We start from the raw sequence: 20,160 nt of genomic DNA, 5'->3' as shown, positions 1-20,160 counted from the left end.
TTTTTTTTTTTTTTTTTTACAAGAATCCCACTGTGATGTCATAAGGAGAGTAAATTAGAAACAGAGCATTTTTCTCTGTTTTGTAAGACTTATGCAGACCACAAACAAAGGACTGGATGGGTTTATTTCACATGTTGTGGGTCGGTAGACACTCAGGTTACCCAGATATATGTTCAGAAACACTGTAGAAGGGGATTTTTCATAATATGTCCCCTTTAACAAATCATTTTAATGAAATATTTTAAGAACCCCTTGGTTCAGTTACAGTCCTCCTGAGTAAGTTGACATCAGGGAACACAAGTGAGCCCTGCTCCACAGCTTCATTTACAGAGGGGCATTCTGGTGCCGCTCTGTTCATTGTGCTTCAGTATTTAAGCCCTTGGGGTGTAGCAGTATAAGACGACCCTGTGAAATCAGCTGCTTTTCCTACATACCAGTTGGCCGTGCAGAAGAGCAAAGAGGTTGCAAAAAGACAGTGGGGCTCAGTGCTCTACTCCCATTGTCAGAGGAACCCAGTAATTTACTGTTACAGTCCCTGATGACCCCGTAAGCTAGTTTCATTCACTGCTGTAGACTTTTTAACAAACCGCTCATATTCATGGAAATAATCTTTAACAACAAACACATTTAAGAACATGTTGGTTTCTTGCTCATGAAGGTACACCTTTAAAATATGAACAAAAGAAATCATTTAACCAATATGGCGATTAAATGTCTAGTTTTAGTTTGTGTTTTTTTTTTTTTACTTTTTCAGATTGCACTCACATTCACTTCTGATCTGTTTAATTGTAATTTGGTCTCACTCTTACATCATCTTGCTGCCCTTCAGGACTTTAATCACAGGCATGGTGTCTGGCAGTATCGTGGCTTTTAACATCGATTTCAACCGATGGCACTACGAGCATCAAAACAGGTACTAAAGAGAGAGGAATTACGCAGCAGGAGCAAGTGTGCTGGAGGAAACACCCAAAGACCAACAACCAAGCTTTGTAGCAGAAGATCAACATGGAGCTTGATAGAGATCATGTGGGTCCAAGACCATCAGCATTGTGATGCTAATAAAGAACAAAGTGTGCCAACATGTGTTCATCCGTTGGCGTTATTACTAATCATCTGTGGCTGAACAATCGGGACACGTTTTCTGTCTGTTTTCTTGTCTTACTTGAACACCAGCTGATGCAAAGAGAGACTGAGATACATTTTAGTTATTAAAACAAACTTAACGTAAGCTTTTAAGTTCCTGTTTGAAACTGTGAAAAGAAAAATAATTCTCTTTAAGGAACATTTATACAACATTTGTATGGCAGATACATATGTCACTTGGAACACTTTTCTAAAGAAAACAAACAACTTGTAAATATTAACAGTGTAAAGTGATTCTACCCTGGAAAGGCTTTGACTAAGATCTAAATGCGTTTAGATTAGCCACTATGTTGCCAACATTTCCATCATGAAAGCCATGTATACAATGTTTCAAACGTCTTCATTGCACTTCAGATATTAGTTGGTTAGCAATACATGTGTGTGGCCATTGTTTTCTCATGGTTATGACTAGTGATCAGTGTATCTGTAAGTGAAAAGACTAAATGTCTCTTTGTTGTGTTTGTCTTTATGGAGGAAATGTCTAATTCAGTGTGAGCTTAGTCTGTTGTGAAATCTTTGTTCTTGATCATGATGTCAGCTAGAAGATAACGGTTGCATTTCTAAATAAATAACTTTTCTTTTTATTCATTTGCTAATAAATTAAAAAAATTCTCACTGTGATAACTTTAAACTGTTCAGGTGGGATTTTGAGCAGGAATTATCAGCATTTTGTCTCATGTCTTATTTTTTCTTTAAAAAATGTATCCAGAGGCGTAAATCACCAGATTCCTTTGACAGTATTTTAGTTCCTTTTTGATACTCGTGGTAAAGCTTCGAGACATTTGTTAAGATTGTTATTTGAAGGATTTTCAGCAATTGTCAGCCAAGCAAACGTTATTCCTTTTGCATCACATTTTGTTTTACTTTGCCTGTTGATGCACCAAATGTTTGCTATCCCATGTTGGATCTGTGAATTTGTGATGAGCGGTTCATGCTTGAACACCATGCACTGGTAAGCAATATTAAAACTTAGTTTCTGTGAAGGTTGATAGAATGTCTTTCAGCTGTGTGACAAAAATAATGTAATGAGCAGTGAGGTCATTCTTAAATGACTAAGGTTTATTTTTGTTCTTATGAATGCTAATTGTGTCTTCATTTAATTTCCGGGGGAAAATATGTCTGCTGCTGTGATCTGAAAATGTCTAATGAACAAAAATATGCAAATAGACTTTGTGTAAACAATCTCATTTTCTTGCGGTGGTATAAGACACTGCCTACCCGAAGCTGAACTCTTGCATGTTAAAGCTACTGAAGGCATTGGGTTTGCTTTGCGTAACTGTGAAATCATTTTTCATTACTGTGAATTTTAATATCTTGAAAGAAATTAATAGATAATTTTTTTCAATGATTTAGTCTTAAAAGAAAAAACCCTTTCTTCTTTTTATATTTTAAGATCTGTTATAATTTACATATTAAGGTTGTATTGCAAATCTTTTTTTGCACAAGTTTTGAAAGAGATGTCCTAAGCTTATTAGGTTATAAAGTACTGTAAATTCAGCTACTTTAAAAAAAAAATGTTTTTTTAAACTGTCAGAATAAACAAATGTGAGGAGCTACTTTGCTGAGATTTGAACTCATTTGTGTGAAGTGCCTCCAAAACATTCATTCATGTATTGATGCAATCCCCTAATAAAATATTTACAACCCAAACGCAGTAAATTCCTACTATGACTGAAGGAGGAACTGAACTTGAGGAATTATAAGCTTCTCCTTGACTATACTGCCACCTGCTGTCGTCATGTGTTGCCGCAGATTGTGTGGGTCTGCAGCAGGTTGTGATGGAAAAACAAACTCCTGACAGATTAATGACTAATCATTTTTATTACCAGGTTTCATTTCTTTGGAGAGAATATTGTTGGAAGTTGTTTTTTTTCCAACCACCACAACATATCCTTTCATGTTACTTGTTATGTTCTCATTAAGGTTGTTTTTATGTCTTTGCATTAAATGGAATATGGATGAATACAATACAGCAGTCACTTTCTTTATCTGCGTCCACATAACCTTGACATTCACAGTCTTCTTTGAGTACCATTTCTGTTTGCAAACATGACATGTTTTTCAGATGACATGCAAACATTCCCAGAAAGTCGTCATCACAACTTGCTTTCTTTGTGCTTTTTGGTTCCCTTCATTCTTATCAAAAACTTAAAAAGCCCTTTACAACAATGTCAGTGATGAGTCGGTACATTTGTTTAAACATGTATATACAAGTCTTAACTTAGCTGTGGTATGACTCCAGTTTTCCTTAGTTGAACTTCATTTGTGAAGAGGGTGCATATAGTAATAACAGAAGTGGTTTATATCTAACAGTAAAAGACCAGAACTAGGATGCATATTAGTTCACATGCAGGTTACAGTCTTTGATGCGAGGCAGGACATTCACACCCATGAACATTTTGTCTCTGATACAATGTATGAAGAGCTCAGAGGACATACAGTACATACAGACTTCTTAGTCATGTTGTTTGATCTGATAAAAGAAGAAATGAACACATGGATTGTACTGGAAGCACTGTCGTGTTAAACATTTAACCTGTCTTATTTCAAAGTCTGAAAATAATAATTTAATTGTCCCCATTGTAGAGAGAAGTGTGTTTCTCTGCTATTAATAACAACCTGTGATGGATACAATCTCACTTATTCCAGCATTTTAAAATAATGTTCTCATTGGGAAGTACACCTAATTGCACTTAAATCCATATTGAAGGGAAGGCTTAAACATGCACTTACTATCAACTACACAACACTGACATTCATCTGTACCACTACTGAATTCTAACCACTCTTACAGACATGTAACAACTTCTGCTTCCAGATGAGCAGGACCATCAACAATCAACAATCAAACACTTGTGCAGCCAAATCTCTATCGAGGTGAGCTGCTTGATGGCAGGACCATGTTTGTCCTCCATAAATAATGTGTATGTTTAAATGTAGCAGCATGTCTTTTAAGTTCCTTTAGTTCTCAAACAGTGTCTCTAAGCCGTATGCACCAGTATCTTACAAGTTACAGCTTACATCTACATGTCCGATCACAATATCATATAATGCAATACTCTTCTTTATTACTTTTAAAAGCAGCTGAGTGCTTAGCTTAGCAGGTTGACTTCTTTGCAGTATTCAGTCTGCACCAGAAGAGGGCTCCAAAGTACTACTAATCAGTGCTCGCTGTGTAGAAATAAGGCAAACAGTTTTGTGGCTTTTGAAATGAAAAGAGAACAAGGTGAATTCTCACAGCTTCAAACTTGTCGATTTTTCTAATCAATGCCTTTTGTAGTTCAAATTAAATTATCATGATTACAAAAAATAAAAAAGAATAGGTAAAGTATGCAGTCTGAATATCCAAATCAGACGACTAACCCCAATTTTGGGTATTTCCATCTTGCCCTCCAATCTCTCCTACTTTTTTATAAATGTGAGGAAGGGCCAGCGATCCTCATGAAGGCTGTTAAAACGGGGAGGTGGGTGAACGGACGGTGTCAGGTGAACGGATGGTGTCAGCTGAACACGGGGAAATATCCTCGGACTCTGAGTTGAACTCGGCGGCCGGGAGGCCTGGGCTGGCACCGGCACGGATACTGTGAGGGAAGTGGGAAGGGAGCTTCACATCTTGGTGGCGTCTTCGTCGGAAAACTTGCTTCTCTTTATCAAGTGCTGTGGTCTGAGAGAGGGTGACACAGCAGCTATCATTAGGCTCTCCAAGAAACACAAAGATGAGGAGCTGCATCCACTCAACCACCAGTGAGACACTTGATAAATGATCCAATGTTAGCATGCACTGGTGTCTGAAAAGTTTACCTCACTTCTTCTGTTAATCAAATGTTAATTTCTCCAACAGAAAAGCCAAAAAGCAACAACACAAGACAATTAAGTCTTTGAATAGGCAGCGTGTGGCATCTTGATGTCAGTGACAGCACATCTAATAAAGAGATATTTTCACATTTAATTTATGAAACAAAATTGAGTTCCTGAACACATGTAACCCTGAAATGCAGTAGATGTAGTAGCACACAGACGCATAGCTTTACTATGCAGAATAAGTAAATACATAAGAAACAGCCACAGCACTAGTGAGGGGAAGTAGCTTGATCAAGTGATGGATCTGCTAATGGTCAATGAGGAAGAGGCATAAATGAGGGCGAGGCATGAAAACTGCTTTGAGGGTAAATTGCTCAAACCCTTTTGAGAGATGTGAAATGGAGACTGCCAGCACTTTGCCATGGAAGCACTGCTTATTGGAGCTATTCTGTGTCATACCTTATCCAGTACATTCCTGGATGCTGACAGTGGTCCAGAGACCCTGATCTCTGGATGGTTAAGTCCTTCTCCAACTGAGCAAAGAGAGATGAGTGCAACTCAGATGATCTGAACAAGTCAAAACATTGCTGACCCGATTAGCATGAATTGGTACAACTATAAACTTATGTTTAAACTTAACTGGCAGAAAAATGTCATGTCAGAGTCAGTGCTTTTGAATTTGGCTACTGACAATTCAGCTCCCTCATCAACTGTAAGTAGTTCCAGTGTCTAATTTTAAGTGTATGTATCTTTCTGCCAGTTGGGTGAATTTAGCTCTCCTTTGAAAATATACAAAGAATCATATCAACCAAATTTGAGTTCTTGCAGGCCAACTATGTTATTTTAAGATCTCCTAAGAACAGTGCTGACAGTCCATCTACAAAAAGACGATGAGAGGCAAAAGCACACTGAGGAAAGACCAGGCAGCAAGAAGCACATGAATTGATGTCTATGTTACACAAAAAAAGCAGGGAATAGAATTGAAAGAAAACAAAGAAAACTGAAGTCTTCAAAATCTGAGAAACATACAACGCCTAATCACTTGAACACATGCAAGCCAAAACAAGAAAAAGGAATCTATTGATGCAGAGTTTCATGCAGCGTCGGCGTGTGAGGGATGCAGATCGGTGCTCACCGTAATGACAGACACTCCTGCTGTGGTGCTGTTGAGCTTTGGCCCGGTGTTAAAATGCTTCTTGATTTTCCCAGCCACTAGCAGCTGTTGCTCATTCTCTGACCCAGCATCATCCTGGAAAGCCCAAAGAACAATCAGCAACTCCACATGTTGTTTCACACTGTAATGTGTACTCAGGTGACTGATGCAATGAATAATTTCCAATGATCTTACATTGACCCAGGGATGATCCAGAACTTGCACAGCTGTATATCTCCGGTTACCGTCTACCTGCAGCATTCCAGTGATCAGAGCCTTAAGAAAAAGAAGGTAGCCATGAGTATTAAATATTATTATGTAACCAACAGATCTGCTGGTGTCGGTGTAACATAAAATTGATAATTGAGAAGAGAATTTGAAGACAAAAAACCTTGGCAGAATCAGACACATTATCCCAGGATGATGCAGGGAAATCAAGCTGGCATTTTGAAATCTGGTCAAAGAGAGCCTCCTGATCTTCACCACTGAACAAAAGCACGCTTAGTAAATTTGACTTTTATATAACATTATTTGATTAATTAGCATACCACAGATATGTTGAAGTATTTCTGTTTAACATGCAGGGCCTGAATTTCATTTAGAGGTCAAATTATACCCCCCTAAATCCAAATAGAAACCTTAGGCCATGACATGTTAAACATATTAACAGGTTGAAACATCATACAGAGTAAAACAGGAGCACATACCCACGGAAAGGGGGAAAACCACACAGCAGTATGTAAGTAATCACCCCAGCTGCCCAGATATCGACCTTAAGGCCATATCTGTGATAAAGGAGGAAGACACAATTATCAAGCTTAGTTCATCAGTTTCTGACTGTGGTTATGAGGTTTTTCATCTTTCACAGAAAAAAAATGACTCGGATGAACCCCTCGGACTCACCCCGTCTCAGCAATGATCTCTGGAGCAACATAGGTGGGTGTGCCACACACAGTATAGAGGGGCCCGTTAACAACAGTGGCCAAGCCAAAGTCACCTAGCTTCAGAGATTTACTGCCATCGTGGTGTTCAAACACCTGTTTAAGCAAAAGTATATCAAACTATTAACATTTCTCTCATTGGTAAAGATCTTTGTGATAATAAAGAGGCTGTGACATTTTTATTAAGCAATCTGTGATATCTTAAAAGCATGCTGTATTGGAAAAGTAAAGGGAAAGGACCACATTCAAATCCAGCTGAAAGGAAAAACCAATAAGAAAACAGATGGTCTATTTGAGGAAGGTGTGTCCATCAGTGTGCTGGATTTGTTCCGTTCAGAAATCTTAAATTGTCTGCTTCTAAAATTAAACTTAATCAATCAAGGCTGCTTTAATCTAGGTCAGACTTTACAGAGGGCATGTGTTCACAATGTTACAGTGATACCTTGTGGTGTTGACTTATTTAGTATCATCATTTCTATAATTAAATATCTTTATGGTATAATGTTGAATGCTTTGATGTTGTTAGCACTTGGAGAAAAAGGAGGAACAAATGGAAATAAAAAGCCATTAGGACTGAAGCGCTGCCAGGTCAGAATCTTCAGAGTAAAACTTACCAACAAGTTTTCAGGTTTGATGTCTCTGTGGACGATATTGAGACTGTGCAGGTACTTGATGGCACTTGCCAGATTGAACAGCATACTGCTGGCATCTTGCTCCGTGTATTTTTTAGATGAGGTGATTGCATCAAAGAGATCGCCTCCCTGAAACAGTTTGACAGATCTGAGATGAACACTATTTATTGTAGACAAAAGTCACAAAACTAACATTCATTAAAACAAACAATTTCATGATAAAAATATATTTATCAAACACTTTTAAGATTACCTTAACCAACTCCATAACAAGAAAAAGGGCACAGTGGGTGTCCATTTCCTCAATTAAAAGTACGATGTTGGGATGTTTCACCCGTCGAAGGATTGACACTTCACTCTGTATCATGTGTTCCTGGATGAAGGAGATTCAGTCAGAGGAAAAACAGGAGCACTGCTTAGTTCAGAAATATAAACATATCAGATGAGAAAGTTGGGAGCCAGTCTTTAAATTAAATCAGTTTTACAAACAAATACATTTTCATTGACAATTGTGTTCCTCATTAACATAACCTAAATTAGAAAGACCAAATATTTAAGTCCCAGGGTAGATACAATGACATTAAATGGTTAATACTGAATGAGCATCAACAAAACATCCTCAATATTACATGATGAAAATAACTTCTTGGCAAGTTATGCATCCAAACTTGCTTATGTAATAACTGAAGACAGCAGATGAAGAAGCAGACTCACCTTTCCTCTGCATTTATCTTTACTGATGATCTTCAAAGCGTACTCTCTTCCAGTGGATCTCTCAACACACTCTCGCACCACGGCAAAGTTTCCATCCCCTAAAGTCCTCCCAACTTTGTACCTCTCTGATATGGAGGAAGGTACTGAAGGGTACTCATCCAATGGCTCAGCTATTGCGCAAAAGAAATGTAATCTATATTACGGTATATAAAATATCAACAAATGCCTAGATGTTTTTTGTAAACCTCTGCCGCTACGTTTAAGTCTCATGCAATATCCTACCTTCACTTCCAGGCCCGTCGCCTTCATCCATTGAGCTGCAAACCTTGGTAGAAGCCAAAGAGAGAGAAGAGCCACTATGCAGAGATCCCTGAAAAGACAGGACAGCCATTAATAGAGAACGAAAGACACACCGATGAAATTGCCATCCATGTTGGGAAAGGCAAAGCTTGTGAAAATGTGATTACAGCCAGCTTGTACAAAGCCTATTTGTTCCACTCTCACAGCAATGAGCATGCAGTTAGAGGATAAATCAAGCATGGTGAAACATTAAATTAACCTTGGCACCAACTTAAAGACGGGCGCAGGGTTTGAAAAATGATCGAGAAATTATCAATTTCCACAGTCAACCAAAATCAAAGCAATATCACAAGAAGGGTCATCTTTAGAAAAAGAGACCTCAGAGTTCAATTGAGGCGGACATCTCTCTCCCTCTGAGCTGCAGAGCACGGGTCAAAGCGGACTCGCACATGTAGGTGAAGGGGTAGAGCAAGGAGGGAGAGCAAGGGGAGACTGTACATTGGATTAGTGTAGCAGCCTATTGCACTTGAATGATTATCTTCTACAGATAAAGGAAAAAAATCTTAAATGGTCTGCAAATATTGTCCATGTTTGGGAAACAACATTTAATACGCCATTATTTATTTTTTCATAATTGTTTAACGGCATATTTCCAGCAGGACATTTTGGCCACCGGACAAATTCACCTGACACCAGCTAACGTAGACCCTGTTCACAATGCCATCTTTATACGAGCAGTAATGTGCAAAATACAAAACCAACAGGGTCGCATTACTGCCCAACACAAACCAACAGTAGAGTCAACAAATATGACTGGTATAAATATTCTGATGGTCCCACTAACATACACTAGTGGGCGCCATAACATAGTGTACTACTGACTTAAGAGGAGAAGGAAAAAAGCTGAACAGCAGAGAAAGACATCACAAGGGCTAAGCAGGTAAATAAAAGAGGATACTTTATTGACATTTTGCAAAATCTCTCAGTCTGAATAATCTTGAGAACTTCCTTTATAAACATTAGTAACATTCCTTTTTTTTTTTTTACCTGTCTTCGTCGGAGGCTAGCTGGACTGGTTGGAGAGGGGCTTGGAGACTTTCCAGATCTAGGCGTGGACAGCTGACTGCCTGCTGTACCATTAGCTGTGTGTGTGGAGCAGAAATGGATGATAAAAAAAGATGTACAACATGTACTTTCACACATGTTAAATGTGAATAAATACATTTGACTCTATAGACTATATGTGAAGCTTTGGACAAATGACTTTCTCCTCATTTGTATGCATCAAAACACAAGACACACTAAAATGTACCTGAACCAGTGGATGACGGAGACTTGCTTCTACGGGACATCCCACCACTTCTCGGGGAAGAAAGACCCTGCATGGAGGGAAGTCGTCCATATGATGCAGACTTTGCCACTCTGCATTCTATAGACCACGAAAGATACAACATGAAAGCATACACTGCCACAGTAAAATAAAATAAAAATAGATATAAACATTTGAGTTAAATTAATCTCCTTCTACTTAGAATTAAGTCAGTGCAATGAAATGTTCTGTGTTTTAAAAGAACATTACATATAAATAAAGCATTATTTATTCAGGGTACAATATATTAAATAAGAGTAATCTTTTGTTTACAGTAGCAGCTACAATTTGACACACCGGTAAGTGATTAGTTTAGGTGGCAAGCAAAAAAATAAAATAAATAAAATAAAAAACGTACCGCCTTCATCCAAGTTGAAGTCATCCTGATAACGAAACTTCTCAGGGCCACAAGCAATAAATATATCATCATCACCAAAAAGGTCCTGAAGGCAGGTGACCTGGTCAAGACAAGAGGCTTCTGTCAGTTACAGAGAAAAAAACTTATTGGATATGTAACTATACATGTCAGTTCCAAAAAAGAGTACTGCTTCTTTAAAAAAAAAAAAAAAAAAAAAAACTAAATTAATTCACATCATGAAAACATCTAGAGTTCATGGTTTCTTTTCAGCCAGAGCATACGCCCTCGGACCGATGCTATTGCTGCACTCCACAGATAGTTTGGCTTGCCTTCAAACTTTAATGGAGCATCTCTGAAAAGAATCAAGAAAGAAAAAAAAAAATAGAAAGATATAGTTTCTGAAATCATAAAACCATGGCAACAATGTCGGCCATAAAAACTCTGATTAAAATGTGCCACTTCACACCTGTTAGTGCAGAAATAATTATTAAAAAAGAAATGACAGCTATTAGATTCAAAATGTATCATCACTAAACTCATCTCAGAGGAAGTGTGATGAAGATACATTTAAATACTGCTGGATTTATGACATAGTATTGCAGCTGAGCACTGCACATTGCATATCAAAGATGGCCAAAAAACAAGTGAAATAAAAGCAGCTGTGTGTGCAGCACATGAATAATGAAAATATATTCATTTCTACAGGCGTATCAGCCAGCCTGCATATGAAAATGTCTCAAGGGTAACATCAAAGAGCAGAAAAGCTTATTGGAAACTTATTTGGTGTTTTGTAGAGTCTGTGAAAGTCTGCCAGCCTTTAAAACATTTTCCTCCTCTAAAAGAGATTAAGTTAACTACCATGTAAAACACGTTTTTTGTTTAACACTAATCATTAAGGAAGCCAATCATACAAAGACATGACGGGCATATTTGTTCCTCACATGGAAGCATTAAGATGTTAGAAATTCATTCTGACATGGTCGTATGATTTTAGGTTAGACGTTCCAATTGGCCAGAGGACAGTTTCAGTTAATCAGTTAATTTAAACAAAACAAAAAGACAAATGCAAATCTTTAGCACTTTCATTCTATAAAGAGAAATTATATAACCGAGTTGATGCATCAGCTGCCATATTGACACAGAAGAAGCCCATCAAAGCACATGCAGTGTCATAAATAAATGAAGATGCTGATGGAGTCCTGACCTTCTCCTCGAAAGGCTTATTGATGTGCTTAACTACAGCCATGTTCCAGAGAAAGAAGAGCTCCTGTTTTCATTTCCTCTACAGAGAGATCAACTCAGCATATTCTCTCTCCACAAAAAATAAATCCAATACTGATCTGGCTGGAAATTATGTCGTCTTTTACCAGTCTCAGTCTAGTCTTTTTTATATGCTATAAATTGGTAGATCATGTGATTCATTAAATGGTACTTTAGAGTAAGAGACAACGATGCAAGTGTAGCTAATACAAATTAAGATTGCTGATGTGTGTACAATGTACATGCATTATTTATAGTCTAGTCATTTAGAACCATGGAGAGTTCAGCAGGAGTCTAACAGGATGACGAAGCTGCTTTAGCAAAAGACAGAAAGACCAGAAAGCCACCACACCCTGTCAACCACACCACCCTCTAACCATGTACTAAATGTTAGGTTATCATGTTCCTTATTTATTATGGGCCATTACTCTGGTTCAACATGTAACAATCTTTGATGATTTAAATAAATAAGACCTTTTAAAAGCAACACTACTGAGGCTACAGTGTATTAGTCAGACCTAATAATTAAATGCGGGATTATCCACAGAACAAAGGGCACTATCAGTAACCTGGAGCAAGACTACCTCGAAAAATCTGAAGGTCATTCATCCATGAAGTCTTAAAATAAAAACTGAGCCCAGTGGGGGGCTTAATGTGGCTCTTTCCATTGCAGATGCCCCTCACTGAAAGCCCCCGCCCCCACCCCTCCTCCAAAAGAGTGTGAGATCCCAGAGGGAGGAGAGCTGCAAAGCGGTTGCCAAGGAGACCAGACAGAATCACCAGTGAGGTTGAGACGACGAGAGGGACAAGATCCACTGTCAGATCCTATCTGTGGAACTGAACAGTAAAGACCGCAGACATCAGGAACAAGTTCACAATCAGACTAGCAGAGGCAGAGTAACATGAAACACGTTCATAAGATGACACCGAGTTCAAATTGGACTTCAGACCATATGATCAAATTTAAAACAGACTAAAATGAGGCAACATTATTCCACAATAGGATTATGGAATCTAATCACATGATAGATGTGATAAAAACAGAAAGTGTAAAAGGCATTAACAGATCTAATCAATGTTGGCTAACACTATTTAGTGCACAAATAAAGAGCGACAAAATATGGATCTTTGTAGTCTTAAATTCTGGGGAAAAAGAAGCTCAACTTTGAAATGGAAAAGCAGAACTAGGACAAACAGGAATGTGTTGCTTTTTATTGATTACTGATGCCCTGCCTGGCTCAGTGACACAGCAGCTACATCAGGCCTACCCCTCCCCCTATCACACAATCACTCCGAGCTGTGCAGGAGCATCCCATGGAAATATTGATCCTCATGGTATGATTTGTCATCTCCTCCTGCACAAGCAACGATTCTTAAGAAATGAAACACTAGAAAAAGGTTCCCTTTTCTAGAGTGCTGAATCTCTTCTTTAAACATTTCTGACATGACAGAATCAAGAAGTAGCTTTTCTTAAAAGTGCAATTCAGTACAATGAGGAAATCCATAAGGACACACCCAAAGCCTCACAAAAAGACTAAAGCAATAATAAGAATGTAACACACTAAGTGCTACTTTCAACCATTTCAGCAGTCCTTATCACAATGCTCACATCTCCAGTGTCTATATTTAGCTCCAAGTAGTTCTAACAACGTCCGACTTTCCGCAGAAGGAAAAAAGACAGTTTAAATCATATTCATACAGGCTGGTACACTGATAAGACAAAAGGTATCACCATGATGATGCAATTTGAAAAGACTTTGGAGTCATGCACAACATGATTTACAGTGTTGTAACACATGCAACATTCATGTTACATCACCAGATTTTGAGACAGGACTTCAAAATAATATCAATACAGACCTAAAAACATAGCTCAAAGTACTCGTTTGGTATTCTGTAAAGTCTCTGCAATATTCTAATTAAAGTACAACAGCATGCCCCACTTTGGCTGGTGCATAATTAGCAGAATCTCATAACAAAAAGGAAATGTCTTCTCTAAGCCAAACGCATTGGGACACTGAGCAAGTCAGTGTTCTGTGTTTAACAGCCAAGTCACAGCAGTGGATGAGAGGAAAGCCAGAAAGCAAGTCCCTATGTCCTTCATCCTTATTTATCCTCTTTATTTAGAATTAGGGGTTTAAAAAGGGCATATTTTGAGAAAGATAATTACTTAAACTGTTTTTCATAACAATATACATGTTCTTTAGTAGGAAAGAATTACATCCTACCGTTAAGTTAGTCTTTCATTTGTTAGCAAATGTTTCCAAAATTTTGTAAGGCAACTAACTTAATCTGGCTCTATATTCATTTCAATGAAATGCAGGAGAATATAGTCGGTAATATTTTTAATTGAGTCATTTCAAATGATCAACAATTTATTTTCTAAAGAAACTATTTTTCAGCCAATGTGAATCATGCAGAGATAATGTGATGTGACCATAGAAATTCAATGTGGTCCCACACAAACCAAACCAAACCAAACCAGGAGAGTGAGGAGTCAAGGTCAACATAAATTAATGAAATGAGAAACACCGTTAGGTTTGGCTCTGTGGCTTGTAGGGAACTGTAGCTCTCATCATAACCACTTCCCTTCTGTTCCTAAGGCTTGAATGGGATGCTAATCACATAATGTAGTATATTGTTGAGTCCTCCGATTGTGTTGACATCTATTTCAGCAAAAAGCATTGACTAATATGCACCAAGAAGTAAACAGTGCACATAATTCTATTAGAGCACAGGGCTATATCCATTACAGCTGGATGGAAAGCCATGGGCTCTTCAGACGTCCTCAGTCATGAAAACGTTTTCTACTCCATCCAACACACATTGGCATGTTTTCCTGTATCAAAAGGCCTCATCTGCAGGGTGTCTGTTCCTTTTAAATCTTCTCTTTACCTTATCTTCATGTTACTTTTAGTAGGGATTTTATGTAAGTAAACATTTATCTGCGTCTTGTGATATTCATCCCAAAATCATGTTCTTCGTTGTGTCCATTTGACCTACTTCCATTACAGAGTGACTCAGCATAGAAGTCTCAAAGAATATACGCTAATATAAAACAGTAGATCAAATTAAATAGGAATTAAAAAACACCTACAAAGTATCTGGTCATTACTTCTACCGTGAGGAATAATGTGCAATAAATTTGACAGAATAAGGATATTAAAAAAGATGCTCACAGAATGTCATTGTCTAAGGACCAAAATCACAAGCAGGTCATTTACCAAAGGTTAAATACCCATGAAAACAAGCCCTTTGATGCCAACGGGGGCCTATTTAGCCATCTGGAGCCCCAACATGATAAAAAGTATAAAAGCAGAGAAAGCTGAGCACAGAACTGCACTGCCAAACACATAATACAAATCTCATTAAGAAGTCACTGCTGACATAAACGAGCGGAGAAGCAAATATATTTTTAATTTCTGTGCAAGTAAGAAATGCAGAACCATGAAAAAAAAAAAAGCAAACTGTATACACAATGGATATCCACTGCTGATCTGTTGAGATATGTCTATTTACGCTTTGCTCAAAAACTGTATTCCTTAAATAATTTCGAGGGTCTGTGAAGGCAGATTTGTTTGCCGGTGTGAAAAATCCCCAACTGTTCCCTGGATCCCGAGATAATACCTCGGCCATGTGCTCCATCCTGCCACCATGTGTATCATAAGGCTTAGAGACCAGGCACTGCATCTATGAACCCTCTCACACTACACCTACAGTCCTGACATCACTACTGCACCGCTCTGCCGCAGAGGCTGTTTCCTTAGCAACCAGCTTAGGAAACCATGTCACCATAGAAACCATCAGAGGGGGAAAAAACTCATTATTGTGATAAGGGTTACTCATAAGAAGTGCAGGTGATAAAGTTTATGAATAAGCTTAGTTAAAGAGCTGATGTTTTTGATGGGATGGCATTTTTTCATCAGTTTTATCCACAGTTGTTTATCAAGTGTTTATCACTGATATGAGCCCATGAAGCAAAGCAGATATCACTTGTAATATAACACAGATGTATGATAATAAATGTGCACACTTTGTTATGAGGTTGGGCACTTATCAATGCCACTCAAGTATGATCATCAAAATATTTACTACTGTCCAGGAAGTTCAATCCAGCCATATATGAAAAGGAAAAAAAAGCCAGCAGTTTGTTCTTAAGGCACACATTTACTTATCATATTCTGTGTCCTGTTATATTGAATCACTAAATGAATACCCATTTAACAATGTGCTACTGTTTGGTAGAAATATGAGATGGAGTCCTAGAAACCTATTTCTTGTAATACATTTAGTGCATATTCCCAGTTGACTTAAACCTATTGGGCTCTCTCTCTCTCTCTCTCTCTCTCTCTCTCTCTCTCTCTCTCTCTCTCTCTCTCGTTAAGGAAACAGTTCTCAGAGACATGAATGGAGAATGTCAAAGGCAATGATCTGTGTCTTCTGAAACCTCCAATTAAGTCACAGAGCTTTATAAATTCAAGACCGCATTGACTGCAAACCATGTCTGCCTCATGTGCAACATGCACTGGTTAGCTTATTGTGGGAAATACACACAAAATCAGTATGTGATGAGAACATGTAAACCCACTAACCCAATCTTTCTAGACACTTCACACAGCCAAGCTGGGAAGTGGATAGCCGAAGGTCAAGCCAGTCTCCTATGACTTGTGTCCTACATAAAAGCATCATCCCATCTTGTGAAGAGCTGATGCATCATGGAGAAAATTGCAAACAAAAAATAACTCAAAAAGCAGGTTCATTTATTTAAGCAAATAATGTGCCACCAGCTTAACCAACTGCATGCACAGCCCATGATATAAATATTCATTGTTAAGTCCAAGAAATTTACATTAACTTCAACTGTTTGCAACTAACAATGCTCTGAATACCACAGGTGTGCGTAGTATGCAATGCTGCGAGCTTTATGCTTTTGCTGTTAGTAGTAAGGAACAGACAGATTATGGAAGATTCTAATGTGAGTTTGCCAAACTGAACTAGATTCAATTCCTTAAACCTCCAAATATTTAAAAGTGTGACACCAAAACAAATCACAGAATACTTTTTCCATCATCTTACATTTGTTCTTTTTTTCTTTTAGCCATTGCCTAGTTTGAATGTTTGCTATTGTGCCCTACTTTGATGGATGCTGTATGCTCGATTCCTGAAAGTAGTGTTTGGTTTTTGTGAAAGTAAGGTTCTAGGAATCACAATTAAAAATTATGAAGTAACACCTACCATCTTGCCGTCCACAGTATATAGCCTTTTGACAGCTCCAGAGTCAAGCTTAATGGCGTCTGTAATGTCAGACAAGACTTGGTCGTAGGAGTGTGCAGTCTTCTTGTTGAGCAGGATGCGTACAGCCTTGCGAGGCTTTACTCCACTGCGGACAATGGTCACCAGTTTGGGCTTGATAAAGTCCTTGGTTTCCTTGGTTTCAGGACATCCGGCCATGGCGCTACCGAGGGAAGCAGGATCACGAACTGCCATGGCAGTCCGAGCACCCACTGACCAATTGGGATTAACATTCTTTGTGTATTCAAGCTTCTTGTAGGGCTCTATGGATGCGCAGACATAGCTCTCACCTGCAGAACAGCAAGATGCATAAAGAGATGTTTTCATGGGCCAACAATAAAAGGTTAAGATAAAGCTAAGTAAAAAGTACCACAGGGTAGTGTAACTCCAGCTACTTCTTCTCTCCAAGACAGAGACAGTCAAACATTCTGTTTTGATCTTCATTAGCTGTTATTTTGTCAGAGCTTGAGACTTAGTTGATGTCTCTACTAAATCTGGGACAAACTTACAAAAACATCAGGTAAACTACTCACCTTCCACCAGTTGGTCCATGCTGGTGATTTTTGTTGTCCCATCAACGGTATATATGGTTCGCACCCCTTGTGGCAAATTGACATTGTCTGACAGAGATCGAGTAAGGTCAGCCAGGAGTGCTTCAATGGACCTAAATTTCTCCTGAGAAATGGCATACACGATCCCTTTGAAGTAGCGGTCCCCATTGCGGTAGAACCGAATCTTCTTGGCCTTTTTTTCAGAGATAAGTGCTTGCAGCGTCCTGGTTCTGTAAAGGCAGCAGTGGGCACTGTGAGTGGGACTGGGAAGCCCATTCCCTCTTGAGCCCCTTCTGGTATTTCTCTGAGCCTTGTCCCGCTCATCAAAGTGCTCCAGCTCCATGACTATGAAGTGCTATTACACCTTAAAAAATACAAGGAGGATAGTTAATATCTTCATGAGCGCTTTAACCTGCAATTCGATTAGAAAAATAGGCTCCCTGTTAGTAAATGAATCAGTATGATTGCTTATAATCCTAATACAGCACCACAACCTTTGATGCAGCTCCTGCTGCTCATACACACATTATGTGGTAACATGTCACACCCATTTCAGGCTGCCTTGTGTGTCTTAATTATCCTTACAGCAAAGGTAAATCAGGTGCATACGATGGAACAATAGTATAAACCTGTAAGGCACATTGGCTTTAATATTATTCTAAGAAAACAATATAGCCAAATGTAGCGAGAAAACAGTACAGAGCATATGGATTATATTTTTTCTGGTGCAGCCGCTCTTACCTTTGAGGTGAGGACAGATGCAATAGGACGTGTATCTCAAAGCGAAGCCTGTCTCAATGAATCATTTATTCTTTTGCAGCCTGAGATGAACCGTGCGTCCCTTTGTTGCCCCTGTGATGGTGCTGCCTGCTTTCCCTGCGTCTACTCTGCTGTGTGTTCACATGCAATGAGGAGGCAGGGCTGCTGCCGGTGTCCTCCACCCTCCCCTACTCCTCTGCCATTGCAGTGATTTACACCGGACCGGCGCTCGGGTGTCAGCAGCACTAGACGTGCACGTGGCTATAGAAAAAAAAAACACGCTGTTTGTTAGACTGATGCGCGTTCACGTTGATGTCTTCTTGTATAATAACGCCTTAATGGTAGGCGATATGTACAATATGATTAATAGATTTTTTTTAAACAGCAAAAAACAAATACCCATGAAAAAAAACACTATTGAAACACGAATTTCTGTTGTAGCCTACCAGTGTTCAGTCGGGTAGTGCTACCCATCTAAACACATTTCACCACAGCATCAAAGCGCACCAAGATAACCTTTACCAGATAATGGTAACTTGCTATTAAACAGGCTTAACACTCTTTGGGTTATTTGCTTAGATACCTTTGTGACAATGATTGTTCTCCTCTTAAGTTAAGTCACTAACTTACCACTTTTAACATAACTAGTCAGTCTTCAGTTGCCAGGATAGTTTAGCTTTTGCTTCCAGGTTTCTGTTTCAAAAATAGTCCCAAGTGGATTTTAGTTTGTTTCCTGTTGTAGTGTCCATTTTCAGGCAGAGATGAACGCGCAAAGTATTTGTTTTTTGAAAGACTCGATATGTCATGCTATCCGGCATGTTTTGACACAGGTACGCACACAGGTGTAAGTTATAAGTCATTAATTAGTGAGCGCGTGGACAGTCTATGGGACCTGATGAGAACCTGATGGACACATTGTGCACGGGAACTAATAAACGTCATTTAAGTATGAGCAGAAGACCACCTAAAAGGTAATTTGCACGTGTTTTTGTATCAAAAAAAAATCCTCCACACCGTCACTCTTCTTCTGGTTTACATCCTGTTTCGATAATGCGATAAGGAAGTCAAACCTGGTGCAAACAATTTCTGTATTAAAGTGCTTTTATCCAGCTGACCTGCGGAAGGCCTAATTTATTTATCCTCAAAATCGTGATGTCATGGATGTTATTTTAAAAAAGCTACAGTTTGCTGTTCGGGCTATTTGATCCTAAAATAATCCACACGTTTGATTTATTCAAAGTTAATTCACCTTTCGTCGTATTCTAACAACCTTCTTGAATCTTTATGTATTTCTGGGCAATTAATCTTTTTTTTTATTGTCTCCTTGTTCCTCCCTAGAGTAGCCTTTGTAAATGAAGTCTAGAAACATAGCCTGACTTTATATTGATTTAAACAGTCTTTCTTATTCAGGTCTGTCAGTAGATTAATGAGGTGTAGTCTGGGACTCTAGATGCCCCAGCTTCGGCACAAATAAATATGAATGAAATTCCCTTAGCTGAAATAAAGCACTGAATACTTTTCAAGTTTACTTTTGTTCAACCTTAACATGTAAATGTAATGTTTGGGTAAAGGATTTGTTTTCCCTTTTGCCTTCAGGTCCAGGGATGACCTTAAAGATGGATCAACTCCTTCTCTTAAAAGGAAAAGTGAGCTCCAGGCTTCTCTTCATTCTTACAAGGAAAAGAAACGGAGGTTTGATTTAGGGGATTCTCTTTACGTTATCTCCTAAATACATCTTTTCTTTTTGTTCAGTTATGGGCATCTAAACGTGTTACTGTGTTGAAGTAATCCTTCTGTTGATAGAATAAGATGAGTGATTATATAGTAAAACAATAACTTTTGGCTTGTGTTTTGGCTCATTCCCTAATTCTATTTGCGTGTTTTCCC

The 20,160-nt window shown here is 38.5% G+C and overlaps 2 protein-coding genes across 2 annotated transcripts in view; one reads left to right on the top strand and one right to left on the bottom strand.

The window, feature by feature from the left end:
- nbeab (neurobeachin b) overlaps nt 1-3,198 on the top strand; it is a 114,537-nt gene extending 111,339 nt beyond the window's left edge. The window contains exon 42 of the mRNA XM_065960766.1: nt 830-3,198. Within this exon, the coding sequence (XP_065816838.1) occupies nt 830-920 (91 nt within the window). The 3' untranslated portion in view covers nt 921-3,198. The remainder of the gene's footprint in view (nt 1-829) is intronic.
- On the bottom strand, nt 2,946-18,481 carry dclk1b (doublecortin-like kinase 1b). The gene is made up of 16 exons (XM_020634867.3): nt 18,256-18,481; nt 17,497-17,878; nt 16,907-17,253; nt 10,412-10,511; nt 9,997-10,113; nt 9,732-9,826; nt 8,667-8,754; nt 8,385-8,554; nt 7,924-8,043; nt 7,653-7,799; nt 7,001-7,134; nt 6,805-6,882; nt 6,489-6,582; nt 6,293-6,373; nt 6,080-6,193; nt 2,946-4,807 (listed from the first exon to the last, which is right to left on the bottom strand). The coding sequence occupies exons 2-16, from the start codon at nt 17,855-17,857 to the stop codon at nt 4,595-4,597; spliced, it is 2,259 nt and encodes a 752-aa protein (XP_020490523.1). The 5' UTR covers nt 17,858-17,878; nt 18,256-18,481; the 3' UTR covers nt 2,946-4,594.
- Nucleotides 18,482-20,160: the final 1,679 nt, after the last annotated feature.

Source organism: Labrus bergylta, chromosome 11 (assembly GCF_963930695.1).
Source record: "Labrus bergylta chromosome 11, fLabBer1.1, whole genome shotgun sequence".
Taxonomy (NCBI): domain Eukaryota; kingdom Metazoa; phylum Chordata; class Actinopteri; order Labriformes; family Labridae; genus Labrus; species Labrus bergylta.
The sequence above is the reverse complement of the archived record's forward strand: the minus strand, read 5'-3'. Positions and strand labels throughout refer to the sequence as shown.

Coding starts and splice junctions, on each gene's coding strand:
- dclk1b (XM_020634867.3), bottom strand. CDS start 17,857: ATGGAGCTGGAGCACTTTGATGAGCGGGACAAGGCTCAGAGAAATACC. Junction 8,044..8,384: donor AAGATAAATGCAGAGGAAAG/GTGAGTCTGCTT, acceptor TCCTTCATCCAG/GAACACATGATACAGAGTGA. Junction 6,374..6,488: donor ATGTGTCTGATTCTGCCAAG/GTTTTTTGTCTT, acceptor CTTTTTCTTAAG/GCTCTGATCACTGGAATGCT.